The 21,790-nt window shown below is 62.2% G+C and overlaps 1 protein-coding gene across 2 annotated transcripts; it reads left to right on the plus strand.

Moving 5' to 3' along the window:
* Positions 1–5,298: 5,298 nt before the first annotated feature.
* PIK3C2B (phosphatidylinositol-4-phosphate 3-kinase catalytic subunit type 2 beta) lies at positions 5,299–21,790 on the plus strand. 2 transcript variants are annotated; one of them, XM_074163513.1, is made up of 33 exons: positions 5,299–6,210; positions 8,072–8,172; positions 8,282–8,436; positions 8,599–8,719; positions 11,124–11,235; positions 11,348–11,427; positions 11,514–11,577; positions 11,812–11,958; positions 12,232–12,265; positions 12,611–12,806; positions 13,842–13,964; positions 14,802–14,969; positions 15,145–15,256; positions 15,348–15,490; positions 16,245–16,298; positions 16,383–16,433; positions 16,583–16,676; positions 16,780–16,874; positions 16,957–17,137; positions 17,220–17,327; positions 17,549–17,641; positions 17,759–17,888; positions 18,174–18,310; positions 18,443–18,612; positions 18,743–18,899; positions 18,994–19,103; positions 19,229–19,430; positions 19,563–19,687; positions 19,770–19,887; positions 20,124–20,205; positions 20,307–20,413; positions 20,500–20,628; positions 20,764–21,790. In XM_074163513.1, exons 1-33 carry the CDS (start codon positions 5,299–5,301, stop codon positions 20,950–20,952), a joined length of 4,800 nt encoding a protein of 1,599 aa, XP_074019614.1. In that variant the 3' UTR covers positions 20,953–21,790. The 2 variants fall into 2 exon arrangements, with proteins under 2 accessions (XP_074019614.1, XP_074019613.1); XM_074163512.1 differs by having other exon boundaries at positions 16,245–16,433.

Below are 21,790 nucleotides of genomic sequence, written 5' to 3' on the forward strand. Positions count from 1 at the left end.
GTTGACCGAGAGGTCCCAAAAGGCCCCATTTCCCTCCCGTTTTGGGGTGCAAAAGGAGAATTGGCACCAGAGAGTGTTTTCTGGAGCAGGGGGATCTGGGTGCCCCTGCTCTGGGGGGGTGCTGGAGATGGTGGGGGGCCTTGGGAACCTGTCCCCTGATGCCACAAGCTGCGTAGGACGAGGAGCTGGCTCTGCCTCGAAGAAGTTGGAGCAACCTCAGTGCCGGAGGGTGGTCCCGGGGTCCAGTGCTTCTGGGGAGCTTTGTAACCCCACGATGTGCTGTGCCCTGCAGCGGGAGTGATGGCAGGAGGCTGTGACATGCTGTGTGGCTGGGGACACAGCTGGGTCCGTGTCCCCCAAAGCAGGGAAGCCATCGCCATCCTTCTGGCCGGGCAGGGGCCGCTCCGGCGGCTGGGAATGCAGCATCTCGCCCTGTTCAGCGGGAGAGGCAGGATGGATGGATGGACCCGCAGCCCCAGAGGTGAAAGCTGGTGCTTTATCCTTCTCACGGCCGCTCCTCCCTCCCCCGGATTATAAATGGGTGTGAATTGTCTCCCCTGATAGGCATAACCTCCATCCCCGGCTCCCACACCCTGGGGAGGTGCCCCTCCAAGGGCTGGCTTTGCTTCCTCGCCCTCAGATGTTTGATGTCTTCCCAGATGCTTCGGACCTTTCTATCTGCTCCCAACGCAGCTGCCTGCGAGGGGGAAGGGAGGGAGGGAGGGATGGGGAGAGCTGGGGGGTGCAGAACAAGCCCCCACCGGCCACAGAGACTCTGCCCTGGGCTCCCGTCCCCGGGCACGGGGAGGCAGGGCTGGCTGCGGGGTTTGCTCCACCGTGGGATCCCGTAGGATGATTTTCTGCTCGGTTTCCCTCGTCCCTCCCCGTGTCGAGCAGGTGCTGCTCAGCTGCCAGGAGCAGTGGGGATATGGGGGGAGGGGGGGGGCTGCAGGAGATGCTGAGCTTCCCCTAAGTCCCCCCCCAACCTGCCCCAACCTGATGCTCAGCTCTTCGCACGAGAGCTGGGATCGTCCCTCCCTGTCCCACCGATGCTGGGTGTGGGGACAGGGAAAGCCTGAGCATCCTTCACCCCGAAGTCCCGCAGAATGTCCCCAAGAGCCACCACAGAGCAGACTGCCTGGTGTGGGGGCGTTTTGAGGGGGGTAACGGAGCCCCTGAGCCCTGGTTGGGGGGGGACCTGACCGCTGCGGTTGGGCTGGGCTGGCTCCTGGGTGGATCCGACTGTTTTGGTATTTGAAAAATTAACTCTGCGGGATCTGCTGGAGTGAAAGCCTCAGCCCAAACCTCCCTTCCCTTCCCATCCCGGGAGGGTGCCCCGGGGGGTGCGGAGCCCGGGGGGTGTTGGCCGGGCTGGCAGGAAGGGTGCCGACACTGGGAGCTGGACAAGGGGCCACGCTTCGACCGGCAGATGCTCCGAAATAGTGTTTAAAAATGCAAGAGGTTCCCAAAAAGAGGATTTGGAGCTGGGTTTGGTCTCAGCGCTGATGTTCTCCAAGGGCTGTCCCCAAGAAGGGGTTGGCTTCGTGCCCTTGGGCAGCGCATCCATGGGGTCCCTCCGCTCTGCTGCTGTGGCCGCGCAGAGCAGAGCAGTGATTGCCGGCGGGTTACGCGAGGGATGTGGTGCTGCGTGTGGCTCCCTGCAAGGCTGCAGTGTCCCTTAAGGGGCCGTGCTGGTGCAAACCATGAAGAAAATTGCGTTAAACCATAATTTGGGGCTTAGGGCACAGGGTTTCCAGTGGCCGAGTGGTTTTCCCTCCCGCGTGCCTCCAGCCGAGCCCTGCGCGGCACCAGTAACTCCTCACAGCGAAGCGTTTCGCTGAAAGGTGGGATCCCAAGCGCTCGCTGGATGGGTCTCCTGAGGCTGACGTGACCGTGGCAGATGCCAGGAAATTTAAAGTCAGAAAATTACCCTTATGTTGTTAGCAGTAGTATTTTAAAGAGGAAAAAAATGTGCTTTTCTTTGCTCCGCTGGAATTCATCTCCCTCCTGGGGAGCTGCTGTGCTGAGACTTCACCCACAGCTCACAGTCCTGGGAAATTTGTGTAACTGGCTGCTGGGGAGAGGGACAAATTGGGTGGAAACGCAGGCGGCCACGCACCAAACCCCCAGGAGAAGGAGCCTGCAGCAGGTGGAGCTGGTTGGGCATCGGTCCGGCCCCCAGCCAAGGATTTGGAGGGTGACTGGGGGATTTTAGGGCTCTTCCACATGAGTTTGCATCACTTCAGTGCTGGCTCCGGAGGGAATGGGCTCCCCACCTGCTCAGGGATGCTCATGGTGTCCCCAGCCAAGGTGACATCCCCCAGGTTTTATGCAGCCCCCTCCCGTGTGGCTTTTCTCCGGCTGGTGTTGGCACCGTGGGGTTGCTGTGCCAAGAGTGGGCTGAGCCTGCCTTCCCATCCCCATCCCTGTGTCCCGGCCACTCCGACGGTGCCCACGAGGCTCACGGTGGAGACAGGACCAGGTTTGCTGATGCTGCCCGGGTGCGGGTCCTGCTGCATCCCACCCATCCATGTGGGAACCTCGGCTGGACCAGGCGGGAGCGTTTCTCCCCTCAAAACGTCAGCAAGATATGGATACTTCTCTTGGAGACGAGAAGGGGTTTGTGGCTTTGTCAGCCACAAAAATGGGTTTGATTTTATTGCTTTTGGGTTAAAAGCAGATTTTCTTTGTTCAGCTTCCAGAAGCCCAGGACTGCCAGCTTTTGGGATTTCTATTTTTCTGGGAAAAGCCCGTGGCTGCCGGCAGGGACCGAAATGCTGGGCAAGGGAGCATTTCCAGCCTGTCCCCAACCCAAGCCTGGTTTTCTAACTGGAAAAAAGCCATTTTTCCAGTTAGAAAGCACAGAGCGGCTGGTTGAGCGAGGTGCCCGGCCAGCCTGGTGCTGGGGGGCCGAGAGGGGACCCTTGTGGTCAAACCCACCTCGTTCACAGGAGATGTGTTTGCAGCAGACGAAGCCCGGGCCGGGCTAATTAGCAGCCATCTGGTCCCGAGGTCAGGAGGGCCCCGTTTGCGGGTGGGGAGGGGATGATGTCGGGGGGGGGCTGGGAGGGGACAGCGGGGACCAGCCTGGTGATGGTGGTGATGCTCCACGAGGTGCTGTGTGCTGGAGGAGGGTGGTCACCGGCATAGCCCAGGCTGGAGGTGGTTGCCCCATGCCATGGGGTGGGATGTGGGGGGCACGTATCGAGCCAGATGGGCTGCTCCATCGCTGGAGGGATCTGCCCGTCCTCCTCTCCCCGTAGTTAAGGACTTTCCTGTCGCGCAAGCAGAGGCTCCCGCGCCACGGGCACTAAGGGAGGGTGCCCGGGTTCAGCAATGCCCGCAGCCCCCGGCAGCGCTTTCCGGCAGAAACACTTTCAATTACCGGGAAGGAGCAATTTTGCACCCTTTTGCCCTAAATCAGAGCGTTAACCAGAGCCCTGTGTGGTGCAGAGCGAGCCGCGTGGGGCAGAGGAGAGCCCGGGGTGACAGCGGAGGTCTCGTGTCCTCCCCGTGCTGAGCCCTGGCCGCAGCCCGAAATCACTCAGCTGCCTCTCAGCTCTCAATATTTCAAGTGCTGGCCCTCTCCAGGGCTCCACTCTTCTGTTTAACATCCACTTGGTTATTTATTTTGCTAGGAAGGGAAGAGGAGGTGAAACATCCTTCCCCGGGGAACGCGGTGCTGGCAGAGCCCCCCCTGCGGTCACCGCCCTCGGCGGGTTTTGGTCGGGGGCCAGCGAGCCGTTTCCAGTCCGGCTGTTTCTCCTCTTTGCTCGTGCAGCTGAATTCTTGGAAAAAGCTGGATTTGGAGGCTGCTGAGAGGCTCGGAGGGACCCACGGGTCCATGGTTATGAGAGCAGAGCCCGATGCCTGGGTCCCCATCACCGTGCCTGGTGCCTGAAACAGCCCAGGCTGGTCAGTGCTGGGGAATAACAATGGGAACTGGTGAGCACTGGGCACTCCCAGCTTTCCCGGGCTGTGCCCAGTTCTCTCTGCTGAAATGGGGTTTGGGGACAGGATGCCATGGCCCTCAGATGGGGAGAGAGCAGGGTGCTGCCGGGTAAAACCCTCGGGGCCAGCCACGGGAGGATGGTGCCTCAGAATCACGGAATAGTGAGGGTTGGAAGGGACCTTTGGAGACCATCTAGTCCAAAGCAGGGTCACCTGGAGCAGGTTGGACAGGACCTGCATCCAGGCGGGTTTGGAGTTATCTCCAGCCTCGCTGCCCAGGCTGCTGCAAACTGAGTATCCTCTTCCCCGTGGGCATGGTGTGGGGCGAGAGGGGCGGCAGCACCTTGTCCCTTCCTTCCCCTTCTCACCTTTTCCTTTCTGCTTCAAAAAGCCTTGGTTTTGCTGCCTTTTTCTCAAGGCTGTGCTGGTGCCGAGACGAGCGAGGCACCTCAGAGCCACGTCCTGGGCACGTCACCGGAGCATCGCCACCGCTGCGGGGTTGCAGGTTGAGTCAGCCCCAGCTGCAGGCGCCGGCCCCCCTGCCCTCCCCGCTCTCTGCGTCTTATTTTGTCCTCGGGGAAATACGTTGGGCTCCAGCAATAGCCCCAGCAGCTGCCGTGGGGCCAGCCAGCCCTGCCTGTCTGGTGGCCGTGGGGTCCTGGGGTGGGGGGGGGCGGGAGGCAGCAAAATCTTTATTTAACCCCGTGGCATTGCTGAGCCGCTAAACATTTTGAATTTGGCAGTCATATTTTAGTCATTCGGCAGTACCGGTTTGGAGCAAATGCTGCAGCATACTCTGGACACAGGGCTAGAGAATTTCCCGTCTCAAACCCATAGAAAATCAAGAGGTTGAAGTTTAGAGGTTCAGGATTAATTCTCAGCTGCTGTTGTAGAGATCCATCCTTCTCTCTCTTCTACTGGAGTCTCTTGGGCAGAATAGAGTCTAAAAACAAAACCACCTATCTACTGTGATGCCCTTTTGTTAGAAACCCCGTTTGTCATCTTTGGGTCGGGCATTAGCTCTACTTCCTTAAAAGCCGGGTAGACGTAGAGCTTAGAGATGTGGTTAGTGATGGTTTTTGTCAGGGTTAGGTTGATGGTTGGGCTCGGTGATCTGAAAGGTCCCTTCCAACCTCGGCGATTCTATGATGCTATGATTTCCTTTTTTCCATGGTAGAGAGGAAGGGCTGGACCACTGGCTGCTGCCAGCCAGACCCTTGTTAGCCAACCTTCCTTCTGGTAGCCCGCCCAGCCTTAACCCTTGCCTTTCCCCTCCGCCCAGGTGGCCGGCGGTGCAGCATGCCTTTCTCCTGAGCCTGGGGGGAAGAGGTCCTGGTCCCCGGAGAGATGTCCTCCACGCGGGGCAATGGGGAGCACTGGAAGTCCCTGGAGTCGGTGGGCATCAGCCGGAAGGAGCTGGCGCTGGCGGAGGCTCTGCAGATGGAGTACGACGCGCTCTCCCGCCTGCGGCAGGACAAGGAGGAAAACCGGGCCAAGCAGCGGGGAGACCAGCCCCTCATCTCCTGGGATGACCCCCCCGAGAGGAACGGCTGTGACACCATCAAAGCGGCACGTGGCCTCTCCGGCTCCGACCCCACACTCAGCTACAACATCCCCGTGGTGCCCGAGGGTCCCCCCGTGCCCGGAACCCCCCCTGGACCCAGCCCTCCCCATCCAGACCCCCAGCCCTGGCTGAAGGGACCCCTGGCCGGGGACTACCTGTACATCTTTGAGGGGTCCGGGGGGGACTTCCTCAGGGAGCCGCTCAACGGCACCTCGCCCCACGATGATGGGAGCAGCTCCCCAAAAAAGCTCTCGCCGCCCCCGCTGCCCCCCCGGCACCCTCTCTGGAGCTCCCCTGAGGGGAGCCAGCGCTCGGGGAAGGGATCCCCCCCGTCCTCCAAAGGACCCCAGTCCAGGGACATCAACATGTTCTCGGTGGCCCACGAGCGGGCTCACGGCAAGCTGCTCGGCCGCCGCATCTCCGAGGAGGACCCCTACGGCATCGCCGACTACGGGGGCATCAATGACGCCATCACCTGCCTCAACCTGAAGTCCACCTACGAGTCGGAGGTACTGCGGGAAGCTGCCCGCGGCTGGAAGGAGGGCAGGAGCATCTTCGAGAAGGAATCCAGCGGCAAGCCGGTGGCACGGAGCAAGACCATGCCCCCCCAAGTTCCCCCACGGACGTACGTCTCCCGCTTCGGCAACCGCAAGAATCTGGCACCGAACAAGAACCGCAGGATCTCCATCGACCCGGTGAGAATCACAGAATGGTTTGGGTTGGAAGGGACCTTAAAGGCCATCCAGTCCCACCCCCTGCCCTGGGCAGGGACACCTCCCACCAGACCAGATTGCTCAAAGCCCCGTCCAACCTGGCCTTTCTGCCTTGGAAGTAGGGCTGGGATGGAGCCGAGATGCTGGGGAGAGCTGGAAATGCAGCATCAGGATGTGAATGGGGCCATGGGCTCCTGCAGCTTTGCTGGTTTTCCTTTACTCCAGGCTGGTTTTATTTGTCCCAACCCTGGGGCCCCTCAGAGTCTCGTTTGTGCATCACGGTCGGAGGCATCCGTGCCCTGACACGCTGTCCCTGGGGGTCAATAAGACCTTTCCAGATTGTGCGTGTCCCCGAGGGGTGTGGGATCATGTAGTCACAGCCAAAACCCTCCAGGGCTGGTGAACCGGAGCCAGGAAGCCAAGCAGAAGGGCAAGTCCCACCTGGTCATCATCCCATTGCCATCCATCCCATCCAGTCCCATCATCCCAGTCCCACCATCCCATCCAGTGGAACATCCTGAACATCCTCTGGCGGGATGTTCCATTCGCAGCAGCCCCGAGCGCTGCCTCATCTCCGCACCCTTGTGCCCAGAGACCTCTGGGGCTGCCCGCAGCCTCCGAGGGCACCCTGGCCATCACTGACACCCCACAGCCAAAGCCTGGTGGCCACAGGAGGGAACGGGCACATTGAGTGCCCTTGGAGGTGCTGCGCCGGGCACGCAAGCGCCGTGGTCTCCGGAGGTGACACTGCAGGTGGTTTGCAGCGGGCTCGTGTCCCCGCCAGCGTGCAAAATGTCACAAGATCCTCCGGAAAGAGCCGGGAGTCTCCTCCCGACAGCCGGGCGATCCCTTTCCTGTTCAGCTCACAACGTCCTTTCCTATCCTGGCTCCCTCCTTCCCTCCGGTGAGCGGTGAGCGGGATACCTCCCCTCTGCTCACGGAGGCACTGGGGGGTCTCTCTTGGGGCTGCCGGATCCCCTGTCTCCCCCGGGGTGCCCATTCTGGAGGCAGAGCCCTGGGTCTGGTGCGGCTCATCCCACCTCTGGCAAGAGGAGGAGATAAATAACCGGAGAAGTCACCCTCCTCGCAGGTTTCCCCCTCCCTGGGGAGCGAGGGATGCAGCTGGGGACCGCCGGCGGGGGCTACGTAAGTCACTCCCAGCTTTCTTGGTGCCAGAAACTAATTATAAAAGAGCATTAAAATTGTCTTTACCGGCTGCTGTGTTCTCTGCCTTTCTCTGCCTCCCGTTAGCTGTTGGCTGGGTTAATTGCTCTGACAGTGGGGCCATTGTTTGCTGCCAAAGAGTGATGGAGGCCCGGGGACCCCCACGCACAGGGGGGAGCCTGGCACGGCGGTGCCACCAGCCCCGGCACCACAACAGGAGAGCGGTGTGCGGGGCCGGGCACGGGCAGGGCTCTGCTGCAGCACCCCGGTGGCCTGGGGACAGTCCCTGCCCATCCCACGGCATCCCCAGGTCCATCTCTGCCCATCCCTCATCTCCGTGGGGAATGTCCCCACCGGGGCTTTTGGAAACCACCTGGAAATGGCCGGTTTTGTGGGCTGCGGGCAGCGAGACCTCGGGTCTCCCTTCCTCCAGCCATGGGGAAGGTGTCAGTGCAGATGTGGGTGATGTGTCCTGTGGCTGGTGCCCAGCTGGCCCAGACCCCTCCTGTGCTGGACCACGTCCCCCCCGAGCTGCTGTGGAGCTGCTGTTCCCCCGGGGCCAGCAAAGGCTCCCAGTGCGTTAACAGGGAGATCTGGAAAACCCCATCCTGGGCAGGTGGTGGGCTGGAGCCCCCGGGGACCCTGCAGCTGGCTGATGGGCTGGTGCTCTGCCCCATAGGTTGCCCCCCGGCCACACTCCTTTGCCAATGGCTACGAGCTCTTCGAAGTCTCTGAGGAGCGGGATGAGGAGGTGGCTGCGTTCTGCCACATGCTGGACGTGTGAGTACCTGGCCAGGGCTGGAGCGTCCCCCTGCAAAATGCCCCAAAATGGGCGTTTTTTGGGTAGTGGGGCAAAACTCAAAACTCTGACCTGTCCCTGCCTCTGCAGGCTGCGATCCGGCTACAGCACCAAGGACTATTCCCTCACTGGCTTGGTGTGGAACGCCGTCAACCTCAGCCCCGAACAGCTGGGCCACGGCGTCAGCCTGAAGGTGACAGTGATGTGTGACAGCCTGCGGGAACCCCTCACCTTCACCTGCGACTGTGAGTACCCCACTTGCCCGTCTCCCCCTTGCAGCAATCAGGGGGGGTGATGTGAAGCAGGGGAAAAAACTCCAACAACACTTGGGTGGTGGATCTGGGGCGGGGGGGGGGGGGAGTCCCCACCGTCCCCAGGGCTCAGGATGCTGCTCCCTCTCCCCACAGGCTCCTCCACCGTGGACCTGCTCATCTACCAGGCGCTGTGCTACACGCACGACGAGCTGCACGCCGTCGACGTCGAGGACTTCGTGCTCAAGATCTGCGGCTTGGAGGAGTTCCTGCAGAAGTGAGTGCCGGGGACGGGGAAGGCAGGGGGGTGACAACACAACCCAGGCATCCCGGGGCTCACGCGCTCGGCCGGGTGTGATGGATGGCCAGGGCTGATCCTTCTCCCACTCCCTTTTCCTGCCTCTCGAGCCGCAGAGATGCTCTGGCCAAAAGCAGCGTGTTGGGAGCATCTTTCTCCGGTGGCGGGGTATCCGTCACGCTGACCCCCGTGCGCCGGGAGAAGGGCCTGGAAAGCAGGGAGCTGCCAAAAAAGCTCTTTGGAGGAGTATTAATAACATCCCTGTCACTGAGCGGAGCGGCAGAGCCCAGCTTCTCCCAGCCTGCTGCTTAAATTGTAGGAAAAGGTAGAAAAGTTGGAAAATATTACTTGGTAAATAAAATATATTGGGGAGCAGCGGGTGTGGGGGGCACAGGAGCATCAGGGCTACGACGGGCTCTTTTCACCACAGAGCCAGGATGGATGATGGGGGCTGAGATTCGCAGAGATCCCTCCTGCCCTCCCTGCCTTTTCCCGGAGGAAGGCAGCGTTGCCGGAGGGGTTTTGGGGTGCTCAGGAGAGCTCTCGGCAGGGGAAGCAGCAGCAGCCAGGCATGCACAGGCACACGCCGTCCTTCCCGGCGGCTCGGTGCAGCGAGCCAGCTCCTGCTCCCGCTGCTGGAGAGCTTCCCCGGGCCTGGCCCTGCCGCGGGAAATCTGCGGGAGCTTTGCCATGGCCTCCAGGAGCTGCCGGTTTAGGCCCTAAAGGGGCGGCTGGGAATTCCTGAGCCCGGGAGAGCCTGCGTGGCACCCGTGCCGAGGGCGAGCCGAGCCCAGCCCCTGCTCCCGGGCTGCCTGCCATGGCTGCTCAGGGGGTTATTCCCACCGGTGCTGAGCCCTCCTGCTGCTGGGTAGCCCAGCACACGTGTGTGCATGTGTGTGCACGCGTGCTCACACCCAGCAGGGGTGCAAGCTGTTAATTAGCCATGGGTACAGCAGCACTTCCATGCAGGGAGGCTGGGGGGAGACTTTAGAGCCCCTTCCAGTCCCTAAAGGAGCTCCAGGAAAGCTGGGGAGGGACTCTGGATCAGGGAGGGGAGCCATAGGACAACAAGAAATGGTTTTAAACTGAAAGAGGGGAGATTTATATTAGATATTAGGAAGAAATTCTTTGCTGTGAGGGTGGTGAGAGCCTGGCCCAGGTTGCCCAGAGAAGCTGTGGCTGCCCCATCCCTGGAGGGGTTCAAGGCCAGGTTGGAGGGGGCTTGGAGCAACCTGGTGTGGTGGGAGGTGTCCCTGCCCAGGGCAGGGGGTGGCACTGGGTGGGCTTTAAGTTCCCTCCCAACCCAAACCATTGTATGATTCTATACAGCAAACCTCTGCTGTGGGTGGCTCGAGGCTACCAGGGAGCACTCTGCTGGACCCAGCCAGCTCAGAGGGCATTTCCCAAAGGGACAAACCTCCTGCTTTTTTGGCAGGGAATGGTATCCTGGGCACGGAGTGGGACAGCCCGTCCCTGGCGAGCGGTTCCCGGGGAGCCCATGCAGGCAGGGGCTGCCGTATCGCCCGGGGCCCTCAAAGGACCTTTGAGAAAGCCCTGGGACATAAAGCCCTTTTGTCGCCGCTCTTTTCTTTCCCCATCTTCCCGCGGCAGAGGAGATGCTGGAAGTGCCAAAAACCCTCCCTGCAAAGCCGGTCCGGGCTCTGGAGCTCTTTAAACCCGCCTGAGCTCCTGTCCCTTGGCTTTTGGAAGGCAGGCAGGAGCAGGCAGGGGTGGCCTTGGGCGTTTTGCTGCCTGCACACGGCTTTTTGGAGGGCGCCGGGGTGGAGGCGGGGGGGAAGGAGGGGAAAACAATAGCTTATTCTTTGAGTTTCCTAGAGCAAGCTGCCACGAACGTCCGTTTTTGCAGGCGAGGTGGCTGCGGGCGAGCCCCAGCCGAGCCTGCCTGGCCCCAGCCGTGCTGCTGAGACGGCTCAGGGTTGAGAAGGTGTTACTGCTCCGCGTGAAATGTCCTGAGTATTTGTTTTTGGAGGGCTAGGCAGGAAAATCATCCCCAACTGTTGGTTTTGGTTTTTTTTCGGTATCGTGAGACACGGATTCTAAAGGCTCTGCTGCTGTTCTTGCGCGTAATACAAGGTTGCTAAATCATGTAAGCGAACGCTTAACTTCTTGGGCATCTGCAGATAAAGAAGTTACATGTCCCAGTATTCTAAAGTAGTGAAGGAAACAACTAAATTAATTTAATCACTATTAGTAAAGATTAGATTACCTTCAGTAATACTCGCCCTCAACATCAGTTCCCTAATTTTGCAAACTTTCAGTAATCTAGGGCTTGTTGGGATGGGGCATCCCGGGTGAAATTTTGGGGTGTCTCCATGGGATGGAGAGGGCTCAGCATGCTGTGTGTGTGTGTCCCCCCCCACAGCAAACACGCGCTGGGCAGCCACGAGTACATCCAGCACTGCAGGAAGTTCGACATCGACATTCGCCTGCAGCTGATGAAGAGGAAAGGGGTGCGCAGCGACCTGGCCCGGACGGTGGGTGCCCGGGTACAGGGGGGGAGCAGCGTGGGGGTGGCCGTGCCACCCTCCCTGCTGCGGGAGCACCCGTGCGTGGCCGAGCTACGGCTCAGCATCTCTCCATCTCCAGGCCAACGATGACCAGAGCCCCTCCACCCTCAACCACTACATCCACCTGCAGGAGAGACCCATCAAGCAGACCATCAGCAGGTAGTGGGGACACGGTGGGACTGGACACCCCCCCAAGTGCTGGGTGCCCACCCGGCTGGGGCTGAGCTCTGCTCCCTGTCCCCCAGGCAGGCCCTGAGTCTCCTCTTTGACACGTTCCACAACGAGGTGGATGCTTTCCTGGCAGCCGAGGTGAGCAGCAGGGATGGAGGGGGCATTTTGGAGACCACCTTGCCTTTTTTGGTGCAGACTCTTTCCCCCTTTTCATTATGGGGCTCCAAGGATGCATCAAAGAAAGGGAAAGGAGGGGAAACTGAGGCACAGGCTGGTGCACCTCCTTGTACACAGCACGTGGGGTGCAGGGAGCAGCCCCTGCCCCATCGGCTGCCCCGGGGGTCCCACGTCAGCCCCTCCTCTGCCCTCCAGGGAGACTTCCCGCTGAAGGCAGAAAGGGTGATCCAGTCGGTGATGGCCATCTGCAACGCCCTGGCTGCCGTGGAGTCCCAGGAGATCACGGCCGCCCTCAACCAGATGCCCCCCTGTCCCTCCCGCATGCAGCCCAAAATCCAGAAGGTGAGCGACGGGCTGCTCCCTGCGGGACCCGCAGGCGGGGGGTGCTCAGAGGGGAAGCACGTTGTCACATCTGCCTTCTTTCCCTCCTTCCTCCCGCCGTACCACGTGGAAAATTCCTCAATAGCTGGGAGCCGAGGAGCCTGGGCCGGTTGCGTAAAGCGGCCGGCTTGGCGAGCTGCTCCCCGCCGACAGCGCGGGGCTGATTCTGATGTTGCTCTTGTGGTTTCTTTCTTTTTTTCTTTTTTTTTTTTTTTCTTTTTTTTTCCTCAACAGGATCCAAATGTTCTGGCCAAGAGGGAAAATCGAGGTATTTCTGTTCTTCTCCTCCCCTTCTGGGCTCAAGTTCTTGGTGCTTTTAATCTTCAAACCCCTCCCCCTTCAATTATTAAGGCCAAAAATGTGTTTGAAACTGTTCTGGTTAAGAAAAGAGGGTTTCTGGAGGCGATGGCCTGTTGTTCCTCCCCATGAACTCAGCAAAATGGGAAGCCTGAAACTCTCCCTCTCACCCGCTATGTCCCGGGGGGGGACACCTGCCTGGGGTCCAGCCCCGGGGTCCCTTCAGCATCTCAACCCCAGCCCAGAGGGACACGGCGGGGGGGGACAGTGGGGCCGGCAGCCGCCCCGACTTACCCCTCTCCCGCCTCTCCTCCAGAGAGGATCGTGGAGAGCCTGACGGCCGCCATCCTCGACCTGGTTGAGCTCTACTGCAGCACCTTCAACGCCGACTTCCAGCCGGCCGTGCACGGGAGCCGGGAGCACGGCGTGGCACAGGAGGCTCGTCTGCTCTCCTGCCCGCTCTCCTTCACCGTCTACGCCACCCACCGCATCCCCATCACCTGGGCTGCCAGGTAAGGGCAGCTGCCACCACCATCCTGGGGCCCAAACCTGGGTTAAGTACACTGTGTCCCTCTCCGGGGTGGCTAAGGAGTTTGTCCCCGTCCCAGATATTCAGCAGGTGTGGAGGGAATAAGAGCTAACCCACCCCAAGCCTCCTAAAGGGCAGGACTATGGGGATGCTGGTGCTCGATGGACAGGAATATGAGGATGCTGGTGCTCAGTGGGCAGGATTATGGGGATGCTGGTGCTCAGTGGGCAGGATTATGGGGATGCTGGTGCTCCATGGGCAAGAACATGGGGATGCTGGTGCTCAACGGGCGGTGAGGGATGGTCGGAGCCAGCTGATGCCTCTGGGGGCACGCGAGCGGAACGGGCTCTGCCGTGCTCTCCCATCCCAACCCCACCAGTCCCCAAGGCTGCAGCATCGCTCCTGGGCTCGCCGCCACCCCCAGGGATGTGACAGATGGCCCTGGTGCCGCGGGGCCGGGCTGCCCTCACCCCACATCAGCGGCGTGATCCTTTGTTAGGTGCCTCGGTGCCTGTACCCGCTTTTGGCCCCACGTGGGGGGACAGCGGGGGTCCGGGCGGGCGGCAGGAGCCCGCCGTGGGGAGGGCGTGCAAGGCAGCGGCGCCAGCAGCAGCCGCCCCGCCGGGGACCCCTCGCTTTTGTCCTGTCCTTAATGTATTCCCCCTGGTGACTGGCTCCGAACAAAGCCGGTAGCCTGGGAAATGCCGGCATCCCCTGACCTCCGGCGCCCCGCAGCCCTCCCCGGATTGTCGCTCGGCACCTGCCACATGGCAGGGCCCCCCCGGCAGCCCCCCCTGTGATGGTATGCACGGTGGCATATGGTGATGGGGATGGGGGCTTCCAGCTCTTCACCCCCTCCCCGGCACAGCCCCCTTCCCTGGGGAAGGCACGGAGGGGCAGCGCATCCATCCACCCTCCCCACTGGGGTGGAGTTTGCCCCATGGTGGGGTGAACCCCCCAGGTGCCCCAGGCACATTTCGCCCCCCCTGACTCACGGCTTCCTCTGCTCCCCTTGCAGCTATGAAGATTTCTACCTCTCCTGCTCCCTCAGTCATGGCGGCAAGGAGCTGTGCAGCCCCCTGCTCACCAGGAAAGCCCATGTCTACAAATACCTCTTCCACCTCATCATATGGGACCAGCAGTAAGGCAGCACCGCAGCCGTGGGGCGGGCAGGGGTGCCCGGTGCCATTTCCTCCTTCCTCCTCCTCCTCCTCCTCCTCCTCCTCCCCTGCTCCAGTGCCTCCTCTCTGTGCCTCTCCCCAGTTTTCGGGTGTCGGAAGCTTTTGTGTCATCCCCGGGAATAGCACTGTCCCCACTGCCAGCTCTGCCCTCCCCGGACCCGCGTGTTTGCACCCGGGAAAGGGGATCTGCTCCTAAAATAGCCCCGGGAGCAAGCAGGGAGGCTGTGCCAAGCCCTCACCACGCCTGGCATTCGCGGTGGCCCAGGGAGGTGGGGATGGGACGGGATAATTTTAGAAGGCGCCGGTGCCCCCCAAGGACAGGCGCCGAGCGGCCGGCGGGGAGCGGAGTGGTGCCGGTCCCCTCCGCGGGGCGATCCCCTGCCCCTGCCCACCACCCATGGGTGGGATGTAGCTGCCACCCTGGGCTCCCCGGGAGCGTTGGAGAGGAGCCTCAGCCCTGGGGGTCCCACACAGCCCCCCGGGCCACGGGACGAGGTCAGTGTGCCCCCCTGCCCTGCGGTCACCTTCCCAGGACAGAGAGCAGCCAGGCTTCTTGGTGCCAGGAGAGGATGGGGGTACCCGAGCCACAAACCCCACTGACTCCCGTGGGGTGTCTGCCCATGATGTGGGACCTCTGGGGGGCACGTGGCACCCCCAGTGCCAGCAGCAAAGGCGTCTGTTGGGCTGGGCTCTCCCAGGGCACGCTTGGCATCCCAAGGCGGGGGGTTGGCAAGTGCCACGGGGTGCTGGCAGTGCCCGTCCCCGGCAGGGCTGAGGTGCTGACTGCTCTCTTGCAGGATCTGCTTCCCCGTCCAGGTGAACCGTCTGCCGCGGGAGACGCTGCTCAGCGTCACGCTCTTCGCCGTGCCCATCCCACCCCCGGGGAGCTCCTCCGACGCCAACAAGCAGCGGCGGGTCCCCGAGGCCCTGGGCTGGGTGACCACCCCCCTCTTCAACTTCAGGCAGTACGTGGGGTGTCCTGTCACGATGGGCATGATGAGGGACCGCCACGCCACCATCCTCAGAGTGGGGCAGGAGGGTGCCCAGCGCCTTGGGGACAGCATCGCTGCAGCGGTGCCACCCTCCTGCCTCCGCGGAGCAGCCCCCAGTGCCAGGCTCTCACCCCTTCTTCTCCTCCAGGGTCCTGACCTGCGGGCGAAAGCTCCTGGGCTTGTGGCCAGCGACCCAGGACAACTCCAGAGCCAGGTCGAGTGCCCCCAACTTCAACCAGCCTGACAGCGTCATCCTGCAGGTACGTCCTGGTGGCAGGGGGGTCCTGGGGACACACACACACCCCCTGAGCCCCATGTGTGGACCCCGCTCAGCCTCTGCCTCTGCCCCAGATCGACTTCCCCACCTCTGCCTTCGAGGTGAAGTTCACCAGCCCGACGGCGGCCGAGTTCAGCCCCAAGTACGAGTTCGGCAGCCTGGGGGAGGAGGATCAGCGCAAGCTGCGGGAGGCGATGCAAAAGAAATCGCTCTACTGGTAAGCAACCCCCCCGGGGCAGTGAGGGGAGAGGGGGTGATGGCATCACCCTGCCAAGGGGGGACTCTGCTGATATACCCCTGGTGCGCAGAGGGGCTATTTGAGGGTCTGACCCTGCCTCTGGGGATAATTTTGCCTGGTTTTTGGCAGAGCTGCCTGCCCGCAGCTGCCTGTTGTCGGTCCTCCTGCTCTCTGCCCCTCTCTGGGGAGGGTCTCTCTGGCCACATCCCCCCCGGCAGGAACAGCTGCCCGGCCCCTCGCTCAGCCTGGCATGGCCGAGCTGCTCCCATTCCTCTGGCGCTGGCTATAAACGGGAGGATCAGGTGTCGGCAGCTGCACCGGGATCTGAACGCAGGACAGCTCTGACTCTCCTTGCAAAATGCCCGGGGTGCACGGCCAGCTCGGGGGTCCCTGGGGCAGGGGGACAGCCAGGGCCGTCCCTGCAGCAGCTCGGTCACCCCTGTGCTCAGGTCTTGGCTGTCCCTTGGGGAACGCGGGGCAGTGTGGGGATGGGGGGAGCATCCTGCAGCATCGCACAGACCTGCTGAGCTTGCCCCAAGCTGGGGAGATGCAGCCAGCATCCTGCTCTCCATCTTTTTCATCGGGGGGCAGCCGGGAGGGGTTTATCGGTGTCCCCATACAACCCTGCGCGATGGGGACAGAGGGATGCCAACCTGCCAGCCCCATCCCCATCATGCCATCCCCTCCTGAGTCCCGAGCCTGAGCCGTGTCCTTGTCCCCTGGCCTGCCGTAGGCTGATGGACGCTGACCGCAAGCGGCTGTGGGAGAAGCGGTACTACTGCCACGCGTCGCCCGGCGCCCTGCCCATGCTCCTGGCCAGTGCACCCAGCTGGGAGTGGGCCTGCTTGCCCGACATCTACGCCCTGCTCAGCCAGTGGACCTACATGAGCCACCAGGATGCCCTGGGGCTCCTACATGCCACGTAAGCCACCGGTGGGCTGCGGGTGGCACGGGGATGTGTGCTCTGGCACTGCTGCCCTCCCCGTGCAGGCAGGGAGAGGGCAGAGGTGGCAATCCGTGGGGGACAGGATGCTGAGGATGCTGTCCCCATGACGCCTGTCCCGGCTGCAGGTTCCCTGACCAGGAGGTGAGAAGGACGGCCGTGCAGTGGATCGACTCCATCTCCGACACCGAGCTGCTGGACTACCTGCCGCAGCTGGTCCAGGTGTGTGGTGGGACTGGGATGTGGCGTGGGATGCGTGCCAAACCAGGACGTGGCACGGGGTGCATGCCTGTCCCCCTGTGCCCCGAAACTGTCCCCCCTCCAGGCCCTGAAGTACGAGTGCTACCTGGACAGCCCGCTGGTGCGCTTCCTCATGAAGCGGGCGATCTGCGACCTGAAAATCACCCACTACTTTTTCTGGTGGGTTTGGGGTGGCCGGGAGTGGCAGTGAGGGGGGGACCCTGGGGCTCTCCTGACCACCAGATGCCTCTGCTCCGAGCAGGCTGCTGAAGGATGGCCTCAAGGACTCCCAGTTCAGCATCCGTTACCAGTACCTGCTGGCTGCCCTGCTGTGCTGCTGCGGGAAGGGGCTGCGGGAGGAGTTTGACCGGCAGTGCCTCCTCGTCAACACACTGGCCAAGCTGGCTCAGCAAGTGCGGGATGCCACCCCCTCCGCTCGCCAGGTGGGTGCCAGGTCGGTGGGAAGGGGTGCAGGGGGGTGCCGGGCTGTGTCTCAGCACCCCCCATCCCATGCCCACCCCGCAGGGCATCCTCCGTGAGGGGCTGGAGGACGTGAAGCAGTTCTTCAAGGCCAACGGGTCGTGCCGGCTGCCGCTCAGCCCCAGTCTGCTGGTGAAGGGGATCGTGCCCCGGGTGAGTACCAGGGCTGGGGGTCTCAGGGGGATCCTTTGCCTGCACCCACCTCGCCCTGACAAGGCTGCACCTTCCTGGTAATGTTCAAGACCAGGTTGGACGGGGCTTTGAGTAAGCTGGTCTAGTGGGAGGTGTCCCTGCCGATGGCAGGGGGTTTGGAACTCGATGATCTTTAAGGTCCCTTCCAACCCCAACCATCCTATGATTCCTCCCCACGGCAGGACTGCTCCTATTTCAACTCCAACGCCGTCCCCCTGAAGCTTTCCTTCCAGAACGTTGATCCCCTCGGGGAAAACATCCGAGTCATCTTCAAGGTGAGCCCATCCTCCCAGCGATGCCCAAACCCCTGGCACGGCTGCCCCCGGCCCGCGTGGGGCTGGCTCGGCTTTGCCCCCGGCTCTGATGGCTCTTCCCCCCGCTGTGGCTGGCAGTGTGGCGATGACCTGCGGCAGGACATGCTGACGCTGCAGATGATCCGGATCATGAACAAGATCTGGGTGCAGGAGGGGCTGGACATGCGCATGGTCATCTTCCGCTGCTTCTCCACTGGCCGTGGACGAGGTAACCTGGCATCGGGGTGTCCCCCAGTGGCATCAGGCCCCAGGTTGTGATGTCTTGGGCTGGTGACAGCACAGGAGGTCCTGGGCTAGAGAGGAGCTGCTGCAAGTAGCTGTGATCCACCTTTGGGTCTGATCCCACCAGCCCGTCTGTAGTGACGTGGCTTTGCAGGCTCTCACTCAATGGTGATGCCTGGGGAGTGGCTGGGTTGGTGGCAAAGTGGGGTCTGGGGTCTCGGTGCCCCCCGGGCAGGATGGATGGGTCTTACCCTGCTCTCTTGGCTACCAGGTATGGTGGAGATGATCCCCAACGCCGAGACCCTACGCAAAATCCAGGTGGAGCATGGTGTGACGGGCTCCTTCAAAGACCGGCCGCTGGCAGACTGGCTGCAGAAACACAACCCTGAGGAGGACGAGTACGAGAAGGTGAGGAGGAGCCTGGCGAGGTCCCTGCTCCCCGTGCTCCTCTCTCCAGGGATGAGACCCCCTCACTTTCCAATGTCTCCAGCCTTTCTCTACACCTAGTAGCTCCATCCCTCCCTCCCTGTCTCCTCCCAGGCTGTGGAGAACTTCATCTACTCCTGCGCTGGCTGCTGCGTGGCCACCTACGTGCTGGGGATCTGCGACCGCCACAATGACAACATCATGCTGAAGACCACCGGCCACATGTTTCACATCGACTTCGGCAGGTTTCTGGGCCATGCACAGATGTTCGGCAACATCAAGAGGTGAGAAATGCCACCAGCATCTCCTTCCTTCTTGCCCGGGGTGATTTAACAGGTGAAACCCCCTCTCCTCATCCTGGTGGTGGGTGACTCCCAGCCATGGTCACTTTGTGTCCCTCCCTCCCTGGTGCAGGGACCGGGCGCCGTTTGTCTTCACCTCGGACATGGCGTACGTCATCAACGGGGGGGACAAGCCCTCCAGCCGCTTCCACGACTTCGTGGACCTGTGCTGCCAAGCCTACAACCTCATCCGCAAGCACACCCACCTCTTCCTCAACCTCCTGGGGCTGGTGAGAGCCAGGGGGCCACATGCCCGTCCCCCCCAGGCACAGCAGAGGGGTCCTCCTGCCACCACCTGCCCTCACTCCCTGCCTTGCCTCCCAGATGCTGTCCTGTGGCATCCCCGAGCTCTCTGACCTGGAGGACCTCAAGTACGTCTACGACGCCCTGAGGCCACAGGACTCTGATGCCGATGCCACCACCTACTTTACCAGGTAGAGGACATGGGTGGGTGATGGGGCAGAAGAGGATAGAGGGAGCCCGTGGAGGGAGGCACGGCCACCGGCTTGGCACGCTGACGGGGCTGCTCCGTGCTGAGCACCTGGTGGCCTCGTTGCAGGTTGATCGAGTCCAGCCTGGGCAGTGTGGCCACCAAGCTCAACTTCTTCATCCACAACCTGGCGCAGATGAAGTTCACGGGCTCCGACGCCCGCCCGACCCTCTCCTTCGCCCCCCGCACGCACACCATCAAGACGTCCGGCCGGATCCGCGACGTCTTCCTCTGCCGCCACGAGAGGGTCTTCAACCCCAACAAGGGCTACGTGAGTGGGGACAGTTGGGGACAGGCAAAGGGACAACCCGGGTGGTTCTGTCCAGGTTCTCCTCCCCAGTCCCATATGGGCTCGGGGCACCCCGGGATCCCCATCCCGTGTCACACCCCCGTCTCTCTGCAGACCTACGTGGTGAAGGTGCAGCGGGAGAGCCCGGGCGAGGTGGTCTTCGTGCAGCGCACCTTTGAGGAGTTCCAGGAGCTGCACAACAAGCTGCGCCTCCTCTTCCCCTCCTCGTTGCTGCCCAGGTATCCCTGCAGATCCCCCTGGCAGACCCCCAGGGCTCCCCACCACCCCCTGGTCTTTGCTGAGTGTCTGTCCCCGCTGCAGCTTCCCCAGCAGGTTCGTCATCGGGCGGTCGCGGGGAGAAGCGGTGGCCGAGAGGCGGAAGGAGGAGTTGAACGGCTACATCTGGCACCTCATCCACGCCGCTCCCGAGGTGGCAGAGGTACAGAGATGGGGGGGGGTCTCAGCAGGGCCGAGAGGGGCTGCTGCCTCCCGAGAGGTGGGGACGGTGCTGGGGACACCGGTGAGGTTGGCTTGGGTGGGAAAGTGCGTGGAGGCCAATGCACCACGTAAAGCATCTCAGCATGGACCATCACAGTGCATCAGCGTGCACCAGTCCCAAACGGTGGGGAACACAGTCACCACCGTCACCAATAACGTCACCTCCTCATCCCACAGTGTGACCTCATCTACACCTTCTTCCACCCCCTGCCACGGGACGAGAAGGCAGCAGGCACCAACCCAACGCCAAAACCAGCAGGTAGGGGGGCTGGCAGTGGGGCTGGTGGCAATGCTGGCACTGCGTGGGGCGATGGTGTGGAGCTTCTGTTCCACCTGCACCACTCCTCTCCTCCTCTCCAGACGCCACGTGGGCTCGGCCCCTGGGGAAGGTCGGCGGGGAGGTGAAGCTATCCATCTCCTACAAGAACAACAAGCTCTTCATCATGGTGATGCACATCCGGGGGCTGGTAGGTGTGCGCGGCGCCCGGTGGCAGTGGGGCAGCGTTCTGCCCCACCAGTGTGCTCACGGGGTGCCCCCCGCTCTGCCCCACAGCCACCGTTGCAGGATGGCAATGACCCTGACCCCTATGTCAAGACCTACCTGCTGCCTGACCCCCAAAAAACCACCAAGAGGAAAACCAAAGTGGCCCGAAAAACCTGCAACCCCACCTACAACGAGATGGTATGTGGGATGGAGGTGGAGGTGGAGATGGGGATGGGGATGGAGATGGGGTGGAGATGGGGATGAGGGAACCCAGGGGGACCATGGTGACCATGGCTACCATGGCTGATGGTCTGCCCTATCCTGCCCTGCTAGCTGGTCTATGACGGGATCCCCAGGGGCGACCTGCAGCAGCGGGAGCTACGCCTGAGCGTGCTGAGCGAGGAAGGCTTCTGGGAGAACATCCTCCTTGGGGAGGTCGGCATCCGCCTGCGGGACCTCGACCTGGCCCAGGAGAAGATGGGCTGGTTTGCCTTGGGATCCCGTGGCCACGGCACCCTCTGAGGTCCCACCGCTGAGGCTGGGGATGCACGGCACCGCCGCCACGGCTCTGCCCGCCCCGGGATGTGCCCGTAAGGACCGGGCACCGACGGGCGCTGCCGCAGGCATCTTCTTTTTTAAGTTTACCTTGTGTCAAGGGAGCAATGCGGGGGGGGAGGGGCAGGGAGGACCGGTGGGGCACTTCGGGGGGGTATTTCTTCCTTTGGGATATCTGTATTTTAATTTTTTTAATGATGAGTAGCATGCACCGGGGTGGAGAGGAGAGGGGAGGTGTGGCGGAGGTTCACTGGGGGTTCGTGTACCCACAGAGCCCCGGGTACCGCTCCAGCCAGGAGCTGCCCACCTGGATCTGGGCAATTCCCATCCCGGGGAACTCGCTCCCAAAGGAGAGCGGTGTGGCGGGGCTGAGCATGGAGCCAGTCCCATGTGGCTGAACCCTCCAACGCCATGGGAAGGGGACCGCCGGCCACCCTTCCCGTCCCCATGCCGGTGGGGACATCCGTCTCCTCATCTGCCATCCGGCCCCAGAGCCGGGGACGCCTGCGCCGGGGTGCGGGCTTGGTGCCTGTGGTGCTTTGTTTACAGCGAGAGCTCCGTAAACGGACGAAATGTTTCTCAGGATCGAGAATAATGAACTTAACCTTTATATTAAAAGTTTTAAATATTGTACCTAGCGGGAGGTGGTGGAAGGAGGGAGCGGGGTGAGCAGCCTGGCCCCGCCGGCGGTTGGGGCTGCTGGAGCTGGCACCCTCCTGTGGTCGGGACCCTCCTGCCTGTAACACGGTGGCATGAAAATAAAGGAGATGAAACGCACAGGGCAAGGCGTGAGCCCTGCCCGCAC

Source organism: Numenius arquata, chromosome 24 (assembly GCF_964106895.1).
Source record: "Numenius arquata chromosome 24, bNumArq3.hap1.1, whole genome shotgun sequence".
Classification (NCBI taxonomy): domain Eukaryota; kingdom Metazoa; phylum Chordata; class Aves; order Charadriiformes; family Scolopacidae; genus Numenius; species Numenius arquata.

Coding starts and splice junctions, on each gene's coding strand:
- PIK3C2B (XM_074163512.1), top strand. CDS start 5,299: ATGTCCTCCACGCGGGGCAATGGGGAGCACTGGAAGTCCCTGGAGTCG. Junction 12,266..12,610: donor GGCCAAGAGGGAAAATCGAG/GTATTTCTGTTC, acceptor CCTCTCCTCCAG/AGAGGATCGTGGAGAGCCTG. Junction 17,328..17,548: donor TGAAGGGGATCGTGCCCCGG/GTGAGTACCAGG, acceptor TCCCCACGGCAG/GACTGCTCCTATTTCAACTC.